General features: G+C 36.6%; 1 protein-coding gene across 2 annotated transcripts; it reads right to left on the bottom strand.

Moving 5' to 3' along the window:
• Positions 1–2,594: 2,594 nt before the first annotated feature.
• Positions 2,595–20,729, bottom strand: LOC110726521. 2 transcript variants are annotated; one of them, XM_021906001.1, is made up of 16 exons: positions 19,113–20,727; positions 17,303–18,922; positions 17,018–17,146; positions 16,744–16,935; positions 16,586–16,626; positions 16,132–16,426; positions 15,810–15,942; positions 15,465–15,674; positions 11,933–12,034; positions 10,235–10,431; positions 9,931–10,146; positions 9,580–9,855; positions 9,292–9,439; positions 9,041–9,174; positions 3,776–3,862; positions 2,595–3,696 (listed from the first exon to the last, which is right to left on the bottom strand). In XM_021906001.1, the coding sequence occupies exons 1-16, from the start codon at positions 20,091–20,093 to the stop codon at positions 3,610–3,612; spliced, it is 4,848 nt and encodes a 1,615-aa protein (XP_021761693.1). In that variant the 5' UTR covers positions 20,094–20,727; the 3' UTR covers positions 2,595–3,609. The 2 variants fall into 2 exon arrangements, with proteins under 2 accessions (XP_021761693.1, XP_021761694.1); XM_021906002.1 differs by lacking the exon at positions 11,933–12,034 and having other exon boundaries at positions 19,113–20,729.
• Positions 20,730–22,339: the final 1,610 nt, after the last annotated feature.

Here is a 22,339-nt window from a genome sequence, read left to right as displayed (position 1 = left end):
GGAGCTACGGTGGTCGGCGGTTGCTGAGCAGCGGCAGCAGTTATGGAAGCGATTTTTTTTCTTTTTCTTTTTTTTGTGTTTTGCTTGATCGTGAAAAGCAAGAAGGGGAGGAAAGTAGTGAGATGGAATTGACGTGAATGAGGGGGAAGAATTTAAGGGTTTTTTGGGGGTTTTAAATGTGCATGTGGGCTTGGTTTCCAAACTTAAGTGGGAGTAGGAATTTGTAGATTAGGCTTAAATGGGAGTTTAAGCTTTCTTTATTCAAAATTGGGCTACCAACATTATAGACAGAGTAAGTTGGTGCATAGGAAGAGAAATTAAAATTAAAATAGTGCCTATTTATTTTAATAGAGTTTAATTAAGTTTTACATAAAAAAATTTATTTAATAAAAACAAAACAAAATATTAGTTTGAATAATAAAGAAATATATTATAATTTACTCTAAAAATATGGGGGTTTACAGCCAATCAAATAAGTGATTTGTAATTTCTTTTACAATTAAATAATTCAAATGCCACATTAGGGAAATTGACGAATGAGATTTTAAAGTTTAAATTAATTAAATATAATATATTATTTTTTGAAATTAAGAATTTTATCTAAATATATAACGAAAGAATGGAAATTCACAATTTATAAATACAAAAAACAATTGATTTAAAAAAATACAAACAAACCGTGCATCGTACGGGTTTCATCTGGTATTTTTTGTATTTATATGATAATATTTGTTATTTTATTTGTCGTATGTAGGAATCGTCTAATATTTATATTTTTAAATAAATTGTGAATTTCCTCTCATATTTTATATAGTTTAATAAAATTTCTAATATTAAAAGATAAAATTTTATATTTAATTAATTATTTAAAATTTGAAATCTCATTCGCCAATTTTGCTTACGTGGCATTTGAATTATTTAATTCTAATAAAATTTACAAATCTCTTATTTAATTCTCTATAACTAAAACAATCCTCTTTACATATATATATATATATATATATATATATATATATATATATATATATATATATATATATATAATATATATATATATATATATTAATTAGATTAGATTAGATTTAGTCAATTTATATAAAAGGATTTACTGTACAATTTTTTTTTTTTGGATAGTATCTTACTAGGTTATCCCCGTGCGATGCACGATTAGAATTAATTATTTTTGTAATTTATGATTAGAATTAGAAATAAAAATAATTTACATTTAAGAAAGTAAAAAAAAAAATTGAAACCACGATCAAACATCAAACAAATTAGGTATGTGAAACTATAAATTAGGAGAGAAAGTTGGTTAATTGAATTTTATATAGAAATTTATGCTTTGAAGTCAAAAGTGTAGATTAAAAATAAACATAAAAAAAAAAAACCATTAATAATTGATGACATCACACATAGAATTGGAGGGAAAATTTTTAATGTGAAAATGACACGTAAGATTGTTTGAGGGTTGATGATGTCAGCAATGTTTTATTTTAGTAATAGTTAATAGATTTTTGACTTTGTACATTCTTCAAAAATTATATTTGATTATTATTAACTTTAATTATGTATTAGCTAAAAATGGGTACATGGACCCTTCATCCAACTGTTGTGTCCGTGTCGGACACCGTGTCAGACACCAACACTCGTGAGACACACGACGATATGTCTCGGACCGTATCCTACTATGATATGGACTGTTCAACTTTTTTTTTAATGAGAAAATTTAAGTAAGTAAATAACAATGTTTAACCACTATGCCACAAATTTTTATATGTATTTATTAGACATCAAATTAATTATAACCAATAACTTTAAAAAACTGGGGGTCCCTCCCCGCCACAACTAAGACCCGCCATTGCTCATGGTGTTTGGCCATATGGTGTGGTCAACTACATATAAGAGTTTGTTTTAAATTTAATCCAAAAAAATTAAAAAAACTTCAGCTTACTAGGAAGTCTGGTCACCTGTTATAAATTTCTCAAATAATCCTGTAATCCCGTTTCCAGTATTCGACCTTTTCAATCTAACCTTATAACCCCTAATCAATTAAACAGTTTCATTCTGGTATGTAGGGGATCGGATTTAAATTACATCATTGCCCTAATACATTCTCATCAATCATGAGTTGTATTTCGTCTTTCTCTTTAAATGTCTGCATAAATGGAAAACTCTTAACCTTTGTCCAACCATCCCTGTTTACATAGAGGTTCTGTTTAGAAAATTCATGAATCCTGTGTTTCATAGCAATGGACTCAGTTTAGGTTCAAAGGAGGAAAGACTGCCATCTGATCTTCAGTTCACAAAACGTTTCAAATTGCAGGAGGGGTGGTATTTTACAATCCATTACAAACCAAATGGGGGATGATATGGAGTTTATATTTAAAAAATAAATAAATAAAATATAAAATTGGACTCTCCTCCCCTTGCACTAGTTTTTGTGAATGGTTCTCCTTTTAGTAGAGAAAATAATCATTTGTTTAAGAATATTTTATTGACGAAAAACGAATTAAAATGTACTAACTTTTATAAGCTATGGAACATTGGAACCCACCTAGATAAGATGTAAGGCTTTAAATTTAGAAACTAAAGTCTTAAAAGAAATTAAAAATTTTATTTAGGGACGAAAGGAGTACTTAAAGACCATTTCATCAAATCAAATATGCATTATTCATCTCTCCCATCGTGGCCATCCCCGCTTCTCTCTTTTCTTTTTTTATTTGTCATTGATGAAGACAGGAATTTCAGTGCGAAATGAGCTTACGGACCACATAACCAAAACTTCGCATAATATGACCCTAATTACAGGGCTTTCAGCCTTCTTCACATAGGGAATGAGGCGGGGAGTGAGGAATTTTGCTGCAAGAACTGGAATTATCACATTATCTAATCTGCCAATTTCTATTCATCGTCAAAATTCTCATATTGAATAGTATTCTAGCCTGCAACAAGTTCAATGGGACACCGCACTACCTATACAAAAAAATTTCCTCACTTTTCCTTGTTTCGTTTTTCCAAAGGCATGCTCTTTTCTGTCCATGAGTAGGGAACAGAGGAATTGAGCTCGAGTAAGATACATATTTGCTGTTTTAGTTCTCCCTATTGCAGGCGGTAAATAATCTTTGTTGTAAGTTGTAACCCATAATATTTGCAGCCAGTTGGTGTTCTCCAACTTCCCTTAGAACCACCTTAAGGGGTGGCCAAAAGGCAAATATGCTTGTATACAATGAGCCTTTGTCAGTAATTTCCTTTGAGGAAGACAAAGATGGCAGATGCTCCCCCATTTTCCGACAACACTGCAGTATGATATGACATCTTATCTCAAGTACATCGACCTATAATGAAGCATCTTCCAGTATCATTTCAGTGTTGTTTTGACTCCGTTCCAGGAAGACGCTGTGTCAGATACTCTTCAGTGAGCAAAACTTTTCTCTCTCTAATCCTCTTTCTAGCAGAAATTAGGATTTCAATCATCGAACTTTTTCAACTTTCTGGAAGATATCAGTGACTTAATCAAAACGCCTTCAGCAAGGCATTATTTATAACCACAGACGATTTTGCCGTTTACCCTCCCATTCTCTAGCTATAATGACCAGGCCCTGCATTCAGTCAGTTTGCAGCTTCATAAAAGAGAACCTGGGGTTGTAAATGCCCTCTTTCGCACATGGAAAGGACCTCCTCCCAGGTGCCAATGACCTGACAAGAAAATGTTTATCAATAATTAAGGAATGAAAAGAAACAATTAACTGTGGATGCTGAAGAAAATAAAATTTACCTTCACTGTCTTGTCATCATACATTATCCATCTCTCACATTCATGACTATAAGCAAAGCAATGATAATGTTGACCATAATAGCAAACCTGCAAACCAAGTGAAATACTTTTAAGATAAGAACACGTTTTGCTAATGGAGAAAAACACAATATGAACCCAGGGACTAGAACTCTAGATCCCGAAATCAAGTGAGATATAAATGTAACAGCTCTTTCATATGTCACATCTAAGACAAACATGACAGCAGACACTGCGGTATAACTGTACAAGCCCAAGGAAAACCTAAGGCTACATTGGTTTCACAAAATAAGCAAATTGAAGATATCATACACTCCCAACCAAAGCACTCACATAACGGTGAAAGTTGCAGACCACCAAAGATATTGTTCTCCTCATACCTCCAAAAAGTCATATAATGGCCCAACAAATCATCTAGAACGATAGCTGGACTAGCCTATCCAAACTAATACCTAAAGTCTGCCACAGATTACACAACAACTTGTAATACAAGAACAAGTGATTCCCACCACTACACTGGCATTACATAAGATACACACATGAGACAGCAATGCTATGCTGGGTTTCAACCAGATAGTTTTCTCATAAGTGTTAAACTTCTCCAAACTAGCACCCCACACAAACGATGTAGCCCACTTTGGATCCAAGGCCTTACGAAAAAATAATTATTATAAAAAGAGGGAAGAGAGACTGCAAGTTAGGAGTCTCAGTGCATGGCTACAAAAGTATAAATACTGATGAGTGAAAATCCATCAAGCATCACCCACCAGAAGGTCCTTTTATCTTGAGTCTCTGTTAAGCTTAAAGATATCTCCTAGTCCCCTCTCATTTAGATTCCTTAAAGAATGGAAAGGGTACATTTTTTTCACATCTTGAGGATATAGATATATGTCAGATTTGATTTTGCCAGGCAGTGATAAAGGATACCCACAAAAATCTAGAGAAGTGGAAAATGCTTCCATTGAGTATCATCAACGATTTCAAGGAAGTCAAGGGACTGGGTGTCCCCTTCAAGACTTCAAGGATAATTATCTTCACTATTCAGCTGTTGCCATACTTTGCAGGGAGATCTAAGGCACATTAAAGACTAAAGAGTACACTTATATAAGTAACTACCCTATGCAGATAGGTATCTTTCAAAAGCCACTTCAAATGATTGGCGCCAAGATCAGGGATAATGTTGTCATTGCTATTTGCAAGTTTCAGGAAATTAGAAGTTTCCATTTACCTAATAAACAGACTTAAAATTAAAGTTATTAAATAAGTCTTCAGGCAATGCACATCAAGCATAAAGACCACAACAACTATCCATTATACTCCCACTCTTTCTCTAAGAAATAGAGCTTAAAAGCATGAAATGGTTACCCAACCCATCCATTCATTCAAAAACCAAATCTGCTTCAGGATCTCAAGGGAATCAGCCAAACCCACTGCCCACTTAATTGATGTCCAAAAAACCAAATCCTAGAATTACTTCTTTAGGCTTGCATATATATATATTTCCAACTAAGGCTGACTTTGAAAGTTATAGGAGATAACTATTATTTAACCGCAATGTTACCATTGAGCGCTGAATGTTATGTAAGAAAAAAAAGTTGAACTAGTTGAAGTACATAAGACGATGTAGAACACATTGAAATGAATAGATGAATCTATGTGTTAGAATCCAACTCCTTTTGATGTATTAGATGCCCTTTTAATGCTTTCCTAGAGTTTACTATATGTTTTCTAGGTCTTAGATCCCATTATTGTGTTACTGTCACTTCAATGTTCACTAGGAATTCTCTATGTAAACCATTTAAAGCTCTTTAGAGGGCGAATGATTAATGAAATTAAGAAGCTTTCTACCAAGTGTTGCCTTGCTTTTATGCTTGTTTGTTGTTAGACCTTTATAGATATTGTGTCTTACTAGCATAATAGCTCCCCTCCACACCAACTTGATGCTATAAGAACTCGTGGTTCGGACTCGCTTGTGCCCGCCTTGAGGTATCGGCCGTCAATGGCCCCGACCACCCGCACTCTGTCACCTGAGGTTTAATTGCCCGCTTATGTTGCTTTGTGCTCACAAGCCCCTCTTCCGCAGCGCGCCGCACATTCCGGTGCTCAAAATCCCAGACCGTGACAATTGGTATCAGAGCCGAGGTCCAAACCTCATTGCAAGGAACCCGTGTAGGCACCAAGGAGGGCTACACAAAGATGGAATTTGTAGAAGAAAGGCTCGCTTGGCTCGAGGATAAAGCGGACAAATGGTCCCAGCTCCAAGTCATTGTACACGAGCAAGCCGAGCAAATTGTGAAATTGATGGAGGATAGAGAAGCACTCCGCGAGCGATTGAACTTTGCTCAAGGACGAGCCGATGAAGCACTTGAGAAATGTGCTACCCTAATGCGCACTGTGGGTAGAGACGTAAATGGGGTTGGTGCGGTGAAGATTAACCGCCCAAACCTCGCGACTACAGTGGCGCTAGAGATGCCAAAGAAATTAGACAACTTCCACTTCGACATGGAGCAGTACTTTCGAATATGTCAATTGAATGACAATCAATAGGTGGCACCTGCCATCATGTACTTGTCCAAAGATGCTAAGCTCTGGTGGCGCACCAAACATGCAAACATCGAAGCAGGGAAAATAAAGATTGATACATGGGCAGAGTTCAAGAAGGAACTTATAGAACAATTCTACCCCGACGACATAGACTTTGTTGCTCGCATGAAGTTTTAAGAGTGTCCGCCAGAAGTGCTCTCTTCGCGACTATGTGAAGGAATACTCGGTGATAATGTTGGACATCACATACATGAATGAGAAAGATCGTGTATTCAACTTTGTCAATGGGTTGAAGGAATGGGCGCAGCGAGAGATTTTAAGGCAGGAGATTGACACCCTTGCTGCCGCCATGTGTGCTGCTGAGAGATTGATGGACTACTCGGTCGGGAAGTTTCGTTAATCCGAGAATGTTCAAGTGGGACGTCCGCACGCTGCGATAACCCGGCTCCAAGCTCTCAAAAGGGTACAAAGGTCGGCTCACGAGTATCGTCCAACACTGTTGATGGATACCAAAGAAGAAGTGGAGGAGGTGATGCTCAAAAATCAACATCGACCCCCTCCCACAACTCCGGAAACTCCCATGCCGACACGTCCTCGGCAAACACAAAGTTGCTTAACTGCCTACTTTGTTGAGGCTCACACAAATGGTGAGAGTGCAAGCACAAAGAAGAGATTCACAAGCTTCAGAAGAGATTGTCATCCATGTCCGTACAGGAGGCCCTAAGGGAGAAAGGGAAAGTCGAGCCAATCAAGCCAACAACAGAGGTCACGTAAAGGGAATCACAAAGAGAATGGACGCCCAAGAGGCACCAGCCACAATCAGAAGCTTACCACTACAGTCTCAGCTCCCCACTGAACATGATCGAGGAAGCAGCTCTCCACCAAGAACCAAAGGATGCAGCTCCGAAGAGGAAATTCAGAGATGAAGCTCTCAACAAGTTGTTCGAGAAGAGCCACCCCAGAGACAAGCTCCTTGGCAACAACGAAGATCGGATCCAGAGTCGACAAAGATTCAACAAGCCAACCGCATCAACGACGCACCACAAACTCAAGATAGATTAGAATTTTCTAATTTTGATTGTAATTCTTGTAAATCGACGAGGTCATCAACAGCTTAAGTGGGGGAGCATGTTAGAATCCAACTCCTTTTGATGTATTAGATGCCCTTTTAATGCTTTCCTAGAGTTTACTTTATGTTTTCTCGGTCTTAGATCCCATTATTATGTTACACTCACTTCAGTGTTCACTAGGGATTCTTTATGTAAACCATTTAAAGCTCTTTAGAGGGCGAATGATTAATGAAATCCAGAAGCCTTCTACCAAGTGTTGCCTTGCTTTTATACTTTTTTTTTGCTAGACTTTTATAGGTATTGTGTCTTACTTACAATAATAGCTCTCCTCCACACCAACTTGATGCTATAAGAACTCGTGGTTCGGACTCGCTTGTGCCCGCCTTGAAATATCGGCCATCACAATCCCCGACCACCCGCACTCCGTCGCTAAAAGACGTGAGCACTCTTGAGGTTTAATTGCCCGCTTGTGTTGTTTTGTGCTCACAAGCCCCTCTTCCACGCTCAGGCTAGCGTAAAAGAGGCTAGAGCGCGCCGCACGTTCCGGTGCTCAAAATCCTGAACCGTGACACTATGGCACGTAATTACGTGAGAAGAGTGAGAAGGATGAAATGTGCAAAAGTTTTTCACTAAATGCGCATATATTTTGTCACTAAATGTGCATAATTGCTTTTCAAACCAATAAAAATTTTGAATTTTCTAGAAAATTAGAAATGTGCACATTATGTTCAAAACTTATGCACATCGAATTTGGGTCAAATTTTTTTTTGCACATTTAGTTCAAAAAATATGCACATTCTATACAAAAATTATGCACATAAAATCCTTCTCATTTCAGGTCACTTCTCATTTGACCCTAAATCTATATATATATATATATATATATATATATATATATATATATATATATATATATATATATATATATATATATATATATATATATATGTATATATATATATATATATATATATATATATATATATATATATGTATGTATGTATGTAAGTATGTATGTATGTATATGATAGGGGTAAAAATAAGACTTTTGTCAAGCTACTAAAACTTAGATTCAGCAAGGCATGTGGATGTAATGCGTAAATATTAGAAGTCCATAATGCTTAGAGACTCTGATACAGGTCAATTATGGATCCAAGCCGGTCATAGGAAAATCTTAATTTAGACTTTCAGACAGGATTCTAGGTGTGAGATTACGTTTTATTAATCCGCAATTTTCAAGGAGCAAAGCTAAAAGAAAATAAAGAGGTTTGAGGAGCATAACAGAAGAATAAATATATCATGTCAGAAGGAAGAAGTTTACAGAAGCATAGAGAGGGAAAACCCGTGCCAATATGCATTAAAAGGAAAAATAACATGATTTTTTTTTAAAAAAAAAAAAAGGTCTTATAAGGTGCAAACTACTCGCCCAAATAAGTCTAGGCAATAACACACAAAAAGAAAAAAGATGCTTTGATAAATTTTCGTTTTCTATAAGCAACATCCTTCTCGTAATTGAACAGTCAAACACCACAGCTATCCAACGACGCTTTTATTTATCTATTTTTGGCAAACAGAACCATAGTACTTATGTTTCTACATTATCCAAGGTAATCCATCAAGACAAGGTACATACCACGGAAACCAGGCGATGCACATTCTTGGAATCTAGACCACGATAAAGCACACTGATGTCTATCTCAGTAGCCAAGGCTGACAAAGTTGCTGCAATGTCATCAACACTCTCACATGTATTTTGCCAACCAAGAACTGCAAGACATGATAGAAATTCAATTAGAGATTTCAATGAGAGCATTCAACAAAACACCTAGATGTTGAATTTAAAAGAAAAGGTATATTCAAAGGACAAGAGAAACTATAAATCACCTGCAGTGAAGATGTGAGGAGGGTTTGAGAGAATGTGATGAATATGATTAAGCTTCCCACACCCACCATCTTCTAGGTCACAAGCTAATTGATGATTCATCTCAACAAAATTCAATAGCTCATCGAATGAACTTTCTGCACACATTACCTGAAAATAATAGGGAGTCAAGTAGTAAGCCAAAGATATGCCTAAGGACAGATAAAATTTGTTTAAGCCCTAATGAACTTATGAAGCATAAGACGAGAAGATGATTGATAGTGTCTAATATATCGCTCTAAAAGTCATACCTTCATTGTTCGCAGGGCACTGGCATTAATGTGATGAAAAAAAGAAGTGTACTTCATATGCCTGGACTCCAAATGACAACTATAGCAATTCATTTGTTCAAATATATCCATTCCAAAAAGAGTGTGTGCTATACACGAAGGGCTGGTGCAATCCCAAGACTGTAAGCGGTTATTTAGTAGTGACTCACTGTCAGAACCGCCTGGACCTGAAATAAATGATTGATGCAGGCATTCAAATATTGCATCCAGCACTTCAGAAGCATCATTCATCTGACCCTGTTGATTGCAGTAAATTGGATCAGTCTTACAAAAATATATAAATACGAAGAAAATTAGTTTACAAACACTTACCTCCTGAAAGAAACTACTATCTGGAAATCTATTACTCAGAGCAATCCTCAAAGTAGTAGGTGCCACTGGCTCGCCTTTTGCATCATCAGATGCTACACTTAATGCTGTTAAGATATCAAACAACGCACAAACAACACAAGGATCTCCCACATGAACATGCTCAGAAGGCGATCTCCTCAAAAACTCTTCCCGAAACCGTTTTAGATGCCACAGGGACTACGACAAGCCACGTGAAAAAATCAGGCCAAAATAGCTGCATGCAGCATGAAGTCAAGAATAATGAAAAATGAGTTATGTTACAAACCTGAATGATCACATTTAAGAAGCAATTGTATTCACCAATTTCATTCTGCAGTCCTGCACCAAAGGAATCCAATTCATTCACATTTACGCTAATCGAATCACCAGTTTCTGTTCCCAAACCATCTGCATTCTGCAAGGTATGTTGTACTACCCTAGAATTTGGAACCAAAGGCAGCTTCTTACGGGCTTGAAATGTATCTGGCAAAAAAATTCAGAAGAGTTAAACTGAGGTCCTCATCTTATCGAAGCCAAGAGAGCATCAATAGACACAATGTTTAATATCAAGAGAAATTCTGAACTAACACAAACAACTTACCCCACAGAGCTAATTCAATCAATAGTTAAAATTAGCAATGCCAATTTTTATATCACATAATGTTCCTTGTTGCCAGGCTATAAGCAATTTCAATCTTCTATGCCATCTCAGACTGGTGGATACTCTGCCCAACCCCATTTTCAAAGGATAATAGAATTCATACATGATCTCCCATATTTTTTTGTCTATTCATGTAACTAAATAATATGTTTTTTCAATGAACTTTACTTATGAGTCTCAATGTGTATATCATACGACATTTAGATTCATAACCAGATACTCAACCACATACTTTTCAGGCAGCCACAACACAAAGATATGTTTGATTTAGTAAGATAACAAAAACACTGAGTCTAAAGAACACCTAACCAATATTTTACTCCTCAAACATAAATAAACAAAAAGGAAAGGCTGACCTAAGCTAGGATGGAACACAAACATAAGTTTAAGGCTCTGCAACAAAGATGAAACATTGTTTTCAAAAAAAAAGAAAAAAAATTAAGTGCAACAAATTTTATAGTTTAACTGAATATCCCTTACCCGTATAATACTACCTCCGCTACATATTAGTTGCAACTTTGGAATATTTTATGTCCCACAAATAATACCCCAAAGTTGCAACTAATATGTAACGGAGGTAATAAAATAACTCAAGGATAAAAATAAATAAATAAAACAAGAAGAAGAAAGCAGCTACTCATTATATTCAATAAAGCAATAAAGCAATAAAATATTGTGTATCCATGTGTAACATGCCAATATCTAATAACACAATCACCAATATCAAGTAGAGGATGTTACACAAAACCAACCTGCAACTTACATATGAAAACATTCACAATCCATATGTATGCATATAACTAACATATATATACACACACACACACTCCATTCGCATATATATATACACACTCCATTCACATATATATACATACACTCACACACACACACTCCATTCACATATATATATACACTCCATTCACATATATATATATACACTCACACACACACACACTCCATTCCCATAAGTTTGATTCACTTACTATAGGACTATAGGCTCTTGTTTCTGGGTAAATTTGAGAAAATGGAGTGGGTGTAAGGAAAAAGAGGACAAAATAAGAGAGAAATTTAAATTGGATGGGTGTAAGAAAAAGTTGGATAACGTAAGAGACGGAGAGAGGAAAGGTGTTAATAATGTGTGACAAAAGGGGTACGATTGTAAAAGAGGTTTGCCAAAAAGATGGAATGTAATAAAAGTGAGTCAAACTATTTGAAAAATCCCAAAACAAAAATTGAGTTGAAATTTGGGTATGGAGGGAGTAAAAAGGTCACAGATTATAAATGTTTACCACACACCAGTGGCACAAATAAAACCACCACTACCTAAGCTTTGCCGCACAGCTTTCTTCAAATCTGCTTGAAACCTTTCCTCCTCATCTTCTTCAGCTTGTAATTGTCGAAGTGTTTTTGACCCACCGTCTACAACTGATTTACAAGCAAGCACATAATCATTATCTTCATTCTCCGATAAACAGATTATAAATTATAAATTAATTTAATAAAGCTTCAGAAAGTAATGACCAATGGCAATGTAAGGAAATCATGGAAAATGATAAGGTGGTCAGTGTTTTCCCAGTTTCTACCCACTAAAAACAGCTTTTCATTAGATCAAAACTCAAAGACAACCTTTGACAGTTATACAGCAATCGCACTTCAAATACCTTTGATTGAAGAGAGCAGTGAAGGGAAGATGGGTTAATACAAAATATAATATCACTTCTATAGTTTTATAATCTAACCCCTACTCCCAAGGCCCTGATTTTAACATTTCACGGGGCCACCCCTGACTAACAATAATAACCACTATCCTTTCATATATAAGCAACAGAGTTACACTTTATGTTTCAAAAAAAAAAAAAATTAGTTACGCTTTATAAGAGAGGAAAGTAACACAAAGCCTTTGTGGGAATTCAAACTCAAGAACCTCATGTTCAAGGAATTGCCACCAAGAGAACCCCACAGAAGCTATTGTCATGCAATGATATACATGCACCGTATAGTCTCCAAGCACCTTGCATAAACAGCTTAATCAACAAAGATTGCACCCTTAGACAATACATCAATAACATTAAAAAGGAAATTGCAAATTACAGTAACCAATCAGTTGCTTCTGTTAGAGAAAGCATTTTCATAAAACTTAGTGAAGGCAGAAGGGAAGGATTCAAAAAAAAAATCCTTCATTTTATATTATTATCTGGTCTTAAGATGCCTCGAAACCAACTTCAGCAACATTGAATATATTTTTATGACTTGAGTCTCTTATTGTGCATTTTATTTGTTCAATCGTTTTTTATTATGACCTATTTGTTCAGTTTATGTACAGCAACTATTTAAAAAAATAAAAATCAAATTTAGTGATTTAAACGGAGATTATTCACTTCAAAAACACCCTTGTTTCCTTTAGTTAGTATTAAGTTTGCTGATCAACATTCACTTTCCTCTGTTATTTTTTGGTTACACCTAAACTCCTGAATTCCTTATACCCAATCTCTCCCCTCAAGGATAAAAATTTCTACAAGTTCCTCTATCACCTCACCCAAGGCCATGAAGGCATGATCTAATCCTCGCCACTACCATAATCACCATTCTAACCCACCTGGCACCATAAAGGACTGAGAAAAAAGCAAACATTTCAAAGCTCGATCTCACTACTACATACCCAATCTCTCCCCTCAAGGATAAAAATTTCTACAAGTTCCTCTATCACCTCACCCAAGACCATGAAGGCATGATCTAATCCTCGCCACTACCATAATCACCATTCTAACCCACCTGTCACCATAAAGGACTGAGAAAAAAACAAACATTTCAAAGCTCGATCTCACCACTACATAGCCAGCATCCTATCCCATCCTCAATTTCTCACTGAAGTAATAATAGGAAATACAAAAGATTCAATCTCCAAAATACAGATAGGGCAAAAACTATTTCTTTTCCTTTTCCTTTTCCTTTGGTTGCCACATCCACCAACACTACCAACTTTAGGTGGCGAAAGGATTAATAAATCAGGTTTGATTCGGAACAATTTGCTCTAGGTTATGTTCAGGTGATGAGTTTATTCAGTTCAAGTGAATCAGGTCAACAGTCAACACCACATCAGGCCATGTCTATTGTAAATTAATTTACCAAGGGAAAGTTGATAAATTTCAGTGACATTGGTTTAAGATCAAGGTCGGGTAAGATCATTTTCGATTAGGTTCTCATCAGGTCATTCGATTTCAAGTCCAATTCGGGAGTGGTTTTATTGTGTCTTTCCTCAGCCCTCAACAAACATCACCCCCAACCCATAAATCAACACCACCCACCACCACACATCCCACCATAAGACTGTTACCAGTACCATGCTACAAACCACCTTCACAAGTGCCAGCTCACTTAGATATGACAGAGAGAGCGAGAAAGAACAAACAGCCAGTCAACCACTCAAAGCAGCCAAATTTGCAAGGTTTGGTCCAAGGTAACAAACCACATCTGGGATGCCACCTAACTGAGGAGAGACATAAAGAAAAATGACCTACCATTACCGAGCACAACAATAGACCGTATCAGGGATTCAGGGTTCAAATTAGCCAATAAGTTTTCAACTTCAGCCAACATCAGCCGTAGTATGATGGTTTTGTCACATTGTTGATCACCTTTCACAGTTATATAAATCACATTGTTGATTGTGGTGAGGGTATGAAACAGTATGATGGTAATGTCATCTTTTCATCAATAACTGTGAAAGGTGAGCAACAACCTGAAGGAACAAGTATGGTGAGTGAAAACAACAGAATGGTTTTATTTTGTTATTCTAGCTACCACAAGATAGAAACACATACCCAGCCCTAACTCATGAACATTTGTCTCATACACAGGCCTTGCAACATAATGCTGCAGTTAGTTAGTTACTTTCCCATCACCAATAATTAAACCCCGTGAGCCAAGTGATGAAAAAAAGGCCCTTTCTTTTTACATGATTTTCCAGAAAGAACGATCTATTCCCTTACGTTCTGTCTGACACATTCATATTAAATTACAAACTCAACCAGTTTTAAACAAGAGGCAATGAAAAAAAAACAGCAGCAGAAAAATACTTGAGTATCAGTGTTCCCTTCAAAATCTCCTAATTTCTACAAGTTGAAAAAGAGAATGGTAATTTAAGGCATTTACAATTTCCAATAGAAGATTACTATAAAGTTTCGAATTATGTAGCTTAAGATATGCTTGATTTATTAAAAAAAATCCTAGAAACTAAAGCTATAAAGCAAATATTTAATTCCCAAACTCAACAAATCTATTCATTTCTAGACTTGGCAAGTTTATTTATTTCCTTAACTCTAAATGGTAATGATTGTGAAATGGAAATCCTATATGGTGCTCCTTATGGTCCTGGTATAGCCTCATTTATCTATACATATTATAGATAATGCCAAAATCAAATTTAAATTCTGCATGAAAGCTCCAGCACTATAAGTAGTGGCCATCAACTCCATCATAATAACCTGAAAATATAAGGAGATATGAAGGCTCTTAATTGCTCTACCAAGATCATACTAACACTAAAACATTATATGAACAAAATGAGTCAAGTTATTGAAGAAAATGTGGGGAAAAAAGGCACAAGAACTGTTTTATTGACATCAGAGGTAATTTTTATTTTATTTTTTTTTTGGGAAAGAACATCAGAGGTAATTTAATAAGTTTGAAAACATCCACAAAATTAAATAAGTGTCCAAATAAAAATTAAATAAAATAAAAATAAAATAAAAAGGATAATTATTTGCAACTGTCAGTAGTCATGCAGGACTGCATGAGGAAAACAAAACTGCATTAAAAAAACATCCTGATTAGCAGCAGACCTAGAAAACCCTACCATTGCGACTGACACCATCATCCTGATTCCAGACTTGGTCTTTTTGCATTATATCGGCAGCTGAATTCTCAACTTTAATATCTTCCTTTCCAGAAGAAACAGCTTGATACCTTCCTTCTGATATCTTTGTGGAGCTCCTACGCTTCCCTCTCCTTGCAGTTCGTCGTTCAGAAGGCAAAACTTCATTTGGAATTTCTCCATCAGATAATCCTGAAAATGAGAGTATCATTGTCATGTAATCAGATCCAAAAGGCAACTTCGATATGGATCCTATGGACCAATAAACATGCCTCCAAGGAATCTTATGCAGGGGAAGTTCTAAAAAACAAGAATTATGGTGCTTACCTTGCTTAAGATAACTTATATCACTTCTATTACATTCATCATTAGCAACACCAGCACAATCACTGCCATCCCTCAGGTTTTTATCCAGACCATCTATGTTTTTCTCAGATTCACTCTTCAATACCTGTTGGTCCTGCATTAAGTTGACAAGAGTGTGTCGCTAGGAATTTTTTTTACGATAATAAGAGATATCATATCCGTATATGAGTGCATTCCTTCTCCAAAGAGACAAGGGTAAAACACTGAAAGCACCACTTAAATACATTGCTTCAAATTTACAAGACCAGAACAGTAACATAACCAGAAAGTATAAGGATCATACTTGCTTACAGGGTGCAGCTACTGAGAAGCCAGGCTCCAAAGGAACATCACCCACATACTGCTCAGCATCTTGAGGGGCTGCAACATTTTTTCTACGCTGCTCAGCAAGAAGCTTCTGTTTTGCCTCATTTTCCAGCCGTCTCTGGTACTCCAAAGTTTCTTCAAGTTTCCGTTCTTCTGCCTCAAGCTCAATCTTTCTTCGAAATTCTTCCTCCAGGTCTTTAAGGTTATCACTACTTTCCAAAGGCACTAGGTCACTATCCACAATATCAACGTCAGAGGAAACACTAAGAGAACTGCAGCAAACAAAAATAAACAAATTATAATAGCCTGCAACAATCACTGGTGTTACAAAATAATATTAAATGGGAGAATAAAAAAAAATACAAGGCATGAAAGGCTTCTAGCAGGTGACTATATAAACATATTATGATGATAATTAGGCATAGACATACAATTGTTCAGAAGGCTCAAGGTGCTCATTATAGCTTCCAACCTGCATAAACATAAGAGTATCAAATTAGTATGAAGATTTGACTACAGTATCTAGATTAAAGCAGACTCAATAGAAATCTACGATACTTTTACAGCATGGTATAGTTAAATAGAATACTTTTAAATCCTTGCTTCTCCTGGAATCTTTATTTTTTTTCCTGTCCTTCATCTTATCTTGACTTTGTTTTGAGTTATCATTTCCACTTCCACTGCCTTTCTTAGAATCAAGAGCCAGTTCTGCCAAGAATGCTTCTCTGGCTGCATCAGATTTCTCTGTGGCGTCTTTCTCTGCAAGATCTTCTAAGAGTGCCTATAACGGTTATACAAGACTAAGTAAGTTAAAAATCAGGAATGAAGCATATAAAACAAATTCAAACAAGGTCTGCACATACCCGCATGAATGACTTCACAAGTGGCAATAGCACAAATCGATAATCAAGAGAAGAAACAGGTTCAAGCTTTAGCTCCAGTTGCTGCATGCTGGCTACATCCCGCATTATACTTGCATCAATTTTGCACAGCTGCATGGCTAAAAAGGTAAGATAGCAGTCCTAATAAAAAAAAATTTAAAATAAAATTTTAAAATTTTTAAAAAAATTATTAAAAAAAAAAAAAAAAAAAACAAACAAACAAACAAATTTTGGTTTGACAGGAATCTAAAAGCACCAAACACCAACCTCTATATTCATCTGTTCCTTTTGTTTCTGGATAGCCATCTCAGTGCATGTGTCCAACTGATGAAGATAGTCCTTAGATCTCCAGTCATATTCACCAGCTTCCAAGTCACATAGATGAGAAGTTACCCCATCATAGGTTTCTTCATATCCAAACTGAGTAGTATTGATAGTTTCCGCATCCTTCAAGATATTCGCGATGGCATCCAGCTCCATCCTATCATTGCAGACAGACATAACTTCGTTTTCACCTTCAACAAGCTCATCTCTGCGCTTCCTGAGGAGCGACTCATAGCTATGATAAGAAAATTCAGTGTTGTGTTCCCTCTTCTTGCTTTCTTTCAGACAAAGCTCCTCCAATCCCTGCAGAGCTTCTTCATAACCCACATGCTCAAATTTCCTATCACATAAGCTCTGGAGATGGCCAAATTCCTTCTCAAGCATCTGCAGCAATTCCATACCTTGCTGTGATCTTTCTTCTCTGAGTCTGCACCATGTTGCTATCTGTTCCCCACTAGAAGATCCAGCATATATCCAGGACAAAAAAGAATCAGAACCGGGCTGAACACTCTTCTCAGAGACACCAATAGAATAGCCTAAACCCAAGTCATTTCTCGTGCCATCAAAATTCAGTAAGTTCTCATCCAGTAAGAGGGATGATGCATCATCACTAAGCATGATTCTTTCCTCATAGTCAGAAACTTGGGAGCAATTACTGGCATTATCTGCGGTGATTTTCTCGGGATATCTACTCACACCACAAGCATGAGACACATCCTGCAGAAACTTTATTAACCTCTTAAGCTGGTTAGCTCCCAAAAAGCATATACATAAAGGGGTATCATCCACACCAGAGTTTAGAATCTTTGAGCCAGGAAAAAGGCCCTGTAACTCCTCCATGGTATAGTGTATCACCCTATGGAGATGCGTCACAGCAAGACATTTGTGCCTAATTAGCATTTGAAATAAAGAGCTGATCTTCTCGAGCAATTTTGCCCGCTCAATATCATCATATAAAGGCCAACTATTTGTAAGACTGTACACCTTGGAGCTTTCTTTTCTATCACATGTTTTACACTCGATGTTCGAATCTCTATCATATTCTTTACTCTCACAGAAACCATCAGCCAAGCTCTTTTTCTCCGGTAATGAGTCCCACACTTCCTCAAAAGTGTCATTCCAGCAGTCATCAATTCGCTCCTTGTGGTTTTCCATTCCAGAAAACTCAGAGTCTTCGGATTTTGACTGATCTTCTAGCATCCTCACAGAGGCAGTCAAATCTAAGGGTTTCCAAGAACAATTACTAAGCATTTCGACCCACTCATTAGCAACACTCTGTGGCACAGCAGTCTGCACTCTTGACAATTGGTTCCCCATATGCTCCTGAACCACATGCTGTATGTGAGCATCAGCCTGTGAAAACTTTTCCCCACAACGACAGCAAGTCCAAAACTTCCAAGTCTTATTAGTTTTACCAAACTCAAGAGCCTCTGACAAAACCTCACACGCTTGACCTCCATCCTTATTAGACGGGGCACTAAAATGCGCCCTAAGATCACTAACCCTAACACTCAACAACCCCCTCTTTGTTTCAGAACTCAGTGAGTTCCAGAATGACCTCACCTGCAATTAATACATGGTCCACAATTCAATCTCATAAAACACTAACACCCAATATACAATACCAGATTACCAATACAGCTTTCTAATCAAACTCAATTGAATTCTTAACATGAATGAAAATGGCAAAAACAACATGATTATCTTCATAGAAAGTATATGCATCACAAAGTAAAATCAAGACCCAAATTACCTGATCTTTCCGCTCAGAAAAGCTAGAATTTCTTTTAGAACTCCCATATTTTCTCCTATCACCAACCTTACTCACACCAGTCCCAGAAACCACACTACTCGACATCGAACCACCGCCATTTTTCCCCTCCTCAGCATCCTGCCCCTGCTCAGACTTCTGCTGCAACAACCTAGCAGCAGCAACCCTAACCTCAATCTCCTGCCTCCTCTCCTCAGTCGTCTTAGTAGCCTTCTTGATCTCATTCGGCCTCCTTGAATTCGAATTACTGGTCGAAAAATACCTCGAATCCAACGGCTCCTCCGCAAACTTCCTCAACGGAATCAACCTAAACTTCTCCTCCCCAGGCGGCCCTCCCAAATGCTTCATCCATGTCGAAATCGACGCGATATTCGACTTCTGGATCAATCCCCTCAGCTCCCCCTGCACCTGCGCAATCCTCGCCTCCGGCGTCAAATTCAACAACGATTTATCCTCCAAATGCTGATTATTCAAATTATCCTTAATAGGATCAATTGGATTCTCAATCGACAATCCTCTCTCACACTCCGCAACCACCTCCTCGTAATCCTTCCCATCATTCGCAGTATCAAACAACAAACTCGCGTAGAAATGCGCAAACTCAATCGAATTCGGCGACAACGCCGCTGCCTTCCTCGCCGATTCCACCGCGTTTCGATAATGCCGCTGCTTCGTATTCGGATCATCCATTATCCCCGCAACTTTCACAGCAATAGTACCATGAACACGCTGAAAAACCGCAGAACTCTCGAATTTCTGACTCGATTCCTTCATCAATCGCAGCGCTTTGTTGTGATTACCACGACGAAGCGCATTTAGGGCTTTCTCACACTCCTGCTTCATCTCGGCCAACTCGGTCGCCGGAGAATTGATTTCCTTCGTCGGCGGTGTTGACGGCGGCGATGATAAATTCCGGTGAGAGGCGGCGGAGGTGGTGATGGTTGCGCGCTTCTTGTGGCCCATTGTTTAGGGCAGTAGAGAGAAGAGTGGGGATTGTGTGTGTGTGTCTGACTCAGTTGAGTCGTAACATATGAAGAAAAATTAGAGGAGAGAGAAAATTAAAAACAAAAAAAAAAAAAAAAAAAAAAAAACAGAAAAAAAGTAGCAGAGATTTCGGTGGTAAGATGTAATGACAGAGAACAAGAAATGAAAATATGAAGGGGCAAAAAGGTGGATATTGAGGGGTTTTTATATGTAATAATTTTATTTTTATTTTTTTTTAATTGTCGTACCACCAAATACACAATCTCACCTACCAAACAAATTTCGAGTGAGGGAATGAGTGAGTGGTCTTGTTGTTTGGTTGTGGTCAAGGACTCAAGGGAGTATATTTCGCAAATTATTGGCATATTTTTTTTGTGTGCCTTTTGAATTGAATGAGGTATAATTGCGTTAAAGGTTAATGATTTTAATATTTATGAGTGGTGTGATTTGAGTGGTGATGTGTATGTAATCGATTTAAAAAGTGGTATAATAATTGTATTAATTGGTGATCAATAATTTGAAAAGTGGTATAATAATTGTATTAATTGGTGATCAATAAGTTTCTTTTGGGGGTTTTTAGTATGGTAATGGTCTTTTTCTTCGAAAAAAGGTCAAAAGTACCCATAGTTAAGGGGTATCGAGTCACTCGTTCAAGTGACTCTTAGTGTGTTGTCAACTCTGGATCGTCTATTGTTCCTACCCCTGTTGCCTAATGTTAAGGGCTATTGGTGTCCTTTTGAGCTCGTGTTATTGTTAACCACATGCTCTTCTTTCCATTCTCCAAAATCAACGGTATATGGGATACAAAAATAACAATGGTACGATATTGTTGGGTATCTACTGAAGCATGTTCGAAGGCTATTACTTGGGTTTTCAAACCTACTGTTTCTTGCAAGGACGATGTTATGTAGGTTTATTTGTAATAAAACTTCTTTGGGTAGTTTACCAAACTTACTCCATATCGTGTAATTTTTAAAGTTAATTAAGCATATGTCAAAAACAACAACAACAACAACAACAACAAAAAAAAAAAAAAAAAAAAAAAAAGTGGTTTGGTTTGAGTGGTAACACATATGTCTTTCACACTAGAGATGACAATTGATCGGATTTAGATCGAGTGAAGCTTCATCCGCATTTATCCATTATTCCAAACACTCTATCAACATCCATCCGATACAACAGGTGGATTGAGTGACTAATTGATGAATATTTAAACTCTAATTTTAGGTTGTTTATACAATAATTTTTTTTTAATTAGCAATAGGAAACAATAACAGCATATTGTTTGAAAAAAAATTATTTGCAACAAAAAAAAACAAAGAAATTTTCTTTCACATTTCATTTTCTTAAAAAAAAAAGTTTTAGATAAATAATTTAATATATGTTAAACAAGTAGGTAGGTAGATAGTTAGCTGGTGAAATAAAGTATCATCCACATCCGATCCGATCCATCACCTGCTTCATCTGTCACTTGCTTCTCATCCATTTAATGTTGATTTTTCGTCCATCTATTTAAAGCAGGTTTATCGGGTTGATGGATATCCATTTAATATAGTCATCCCTATTTCACACTCTTAGTTTCAGTAATCTACTTAAACCTCTGATCGATTTTTAATTTACATGTGGGATAATTGAATAAAGATTAATGATTTGAGAAGTGGCTTGGTTTGAGTGGTACAATATTTATCTTTCACACAATCTATTTAGTTGCTTGACTGGTCGTAATCCTGTGTTTATGTTTTTTATTTATTTATTTATTTTTTTACACGTGGCATAATTGAATCAAAGATCAATGATTCCAGAGGTGACTCGGTTTGAGTGATAACACATATGTTTCTTACACTCTTGGTTTTGGGTTTCTATTTCAACCTTTTCATCGTATCTTTTGTCTATTTTTTTCTTAGTGATTTTGAGTTGCATGCGGTAAATATGCATTAAAGATCAATGATGTAAGAGGTAGCTTAGTTTGAGTAGTAACACATATGTCTTTTACATTCTCGGTTTTGATTTTTTTACCTGAACCTTTTTCATCGTAATCTTTTGTGTATTTTTTCTATCTACATGTGGTATGATTTGCATTAAAGATTAATGATGTGATCTGTGGCCTATTCCGAGTGGTAACACATTTTGTCTTTTACACTCTGATAAGTTTTGGTTTTTGGTTTGTAGTCCTTTGTACCTTCTACATGTAATTCTTTGTACATTTTTGGCTTTTTCTTCTGATT

This window comes from Chenopodium quinoa, unplaced genomic scaffold (assembly GCF_001683475.1).
Source record: "Chenopodium quinoa cultivar QQ74 unplaced genomic scaffold, ASM168347v1, whole genome shotgun sequence".
Taxonomy (NCBI): domain Eukaryota; kingdom Viridiplantae; phylum Streptophyta; class Magnoliopsida; order Caryophyllales; family Amaranthaceae; genus Chenopodium; species Chenopodium quinoa.
Note: the sequence above shows the minus strand (reverse complement) of the source record. Positions and strands in the feature narration are given on the sequence as shown.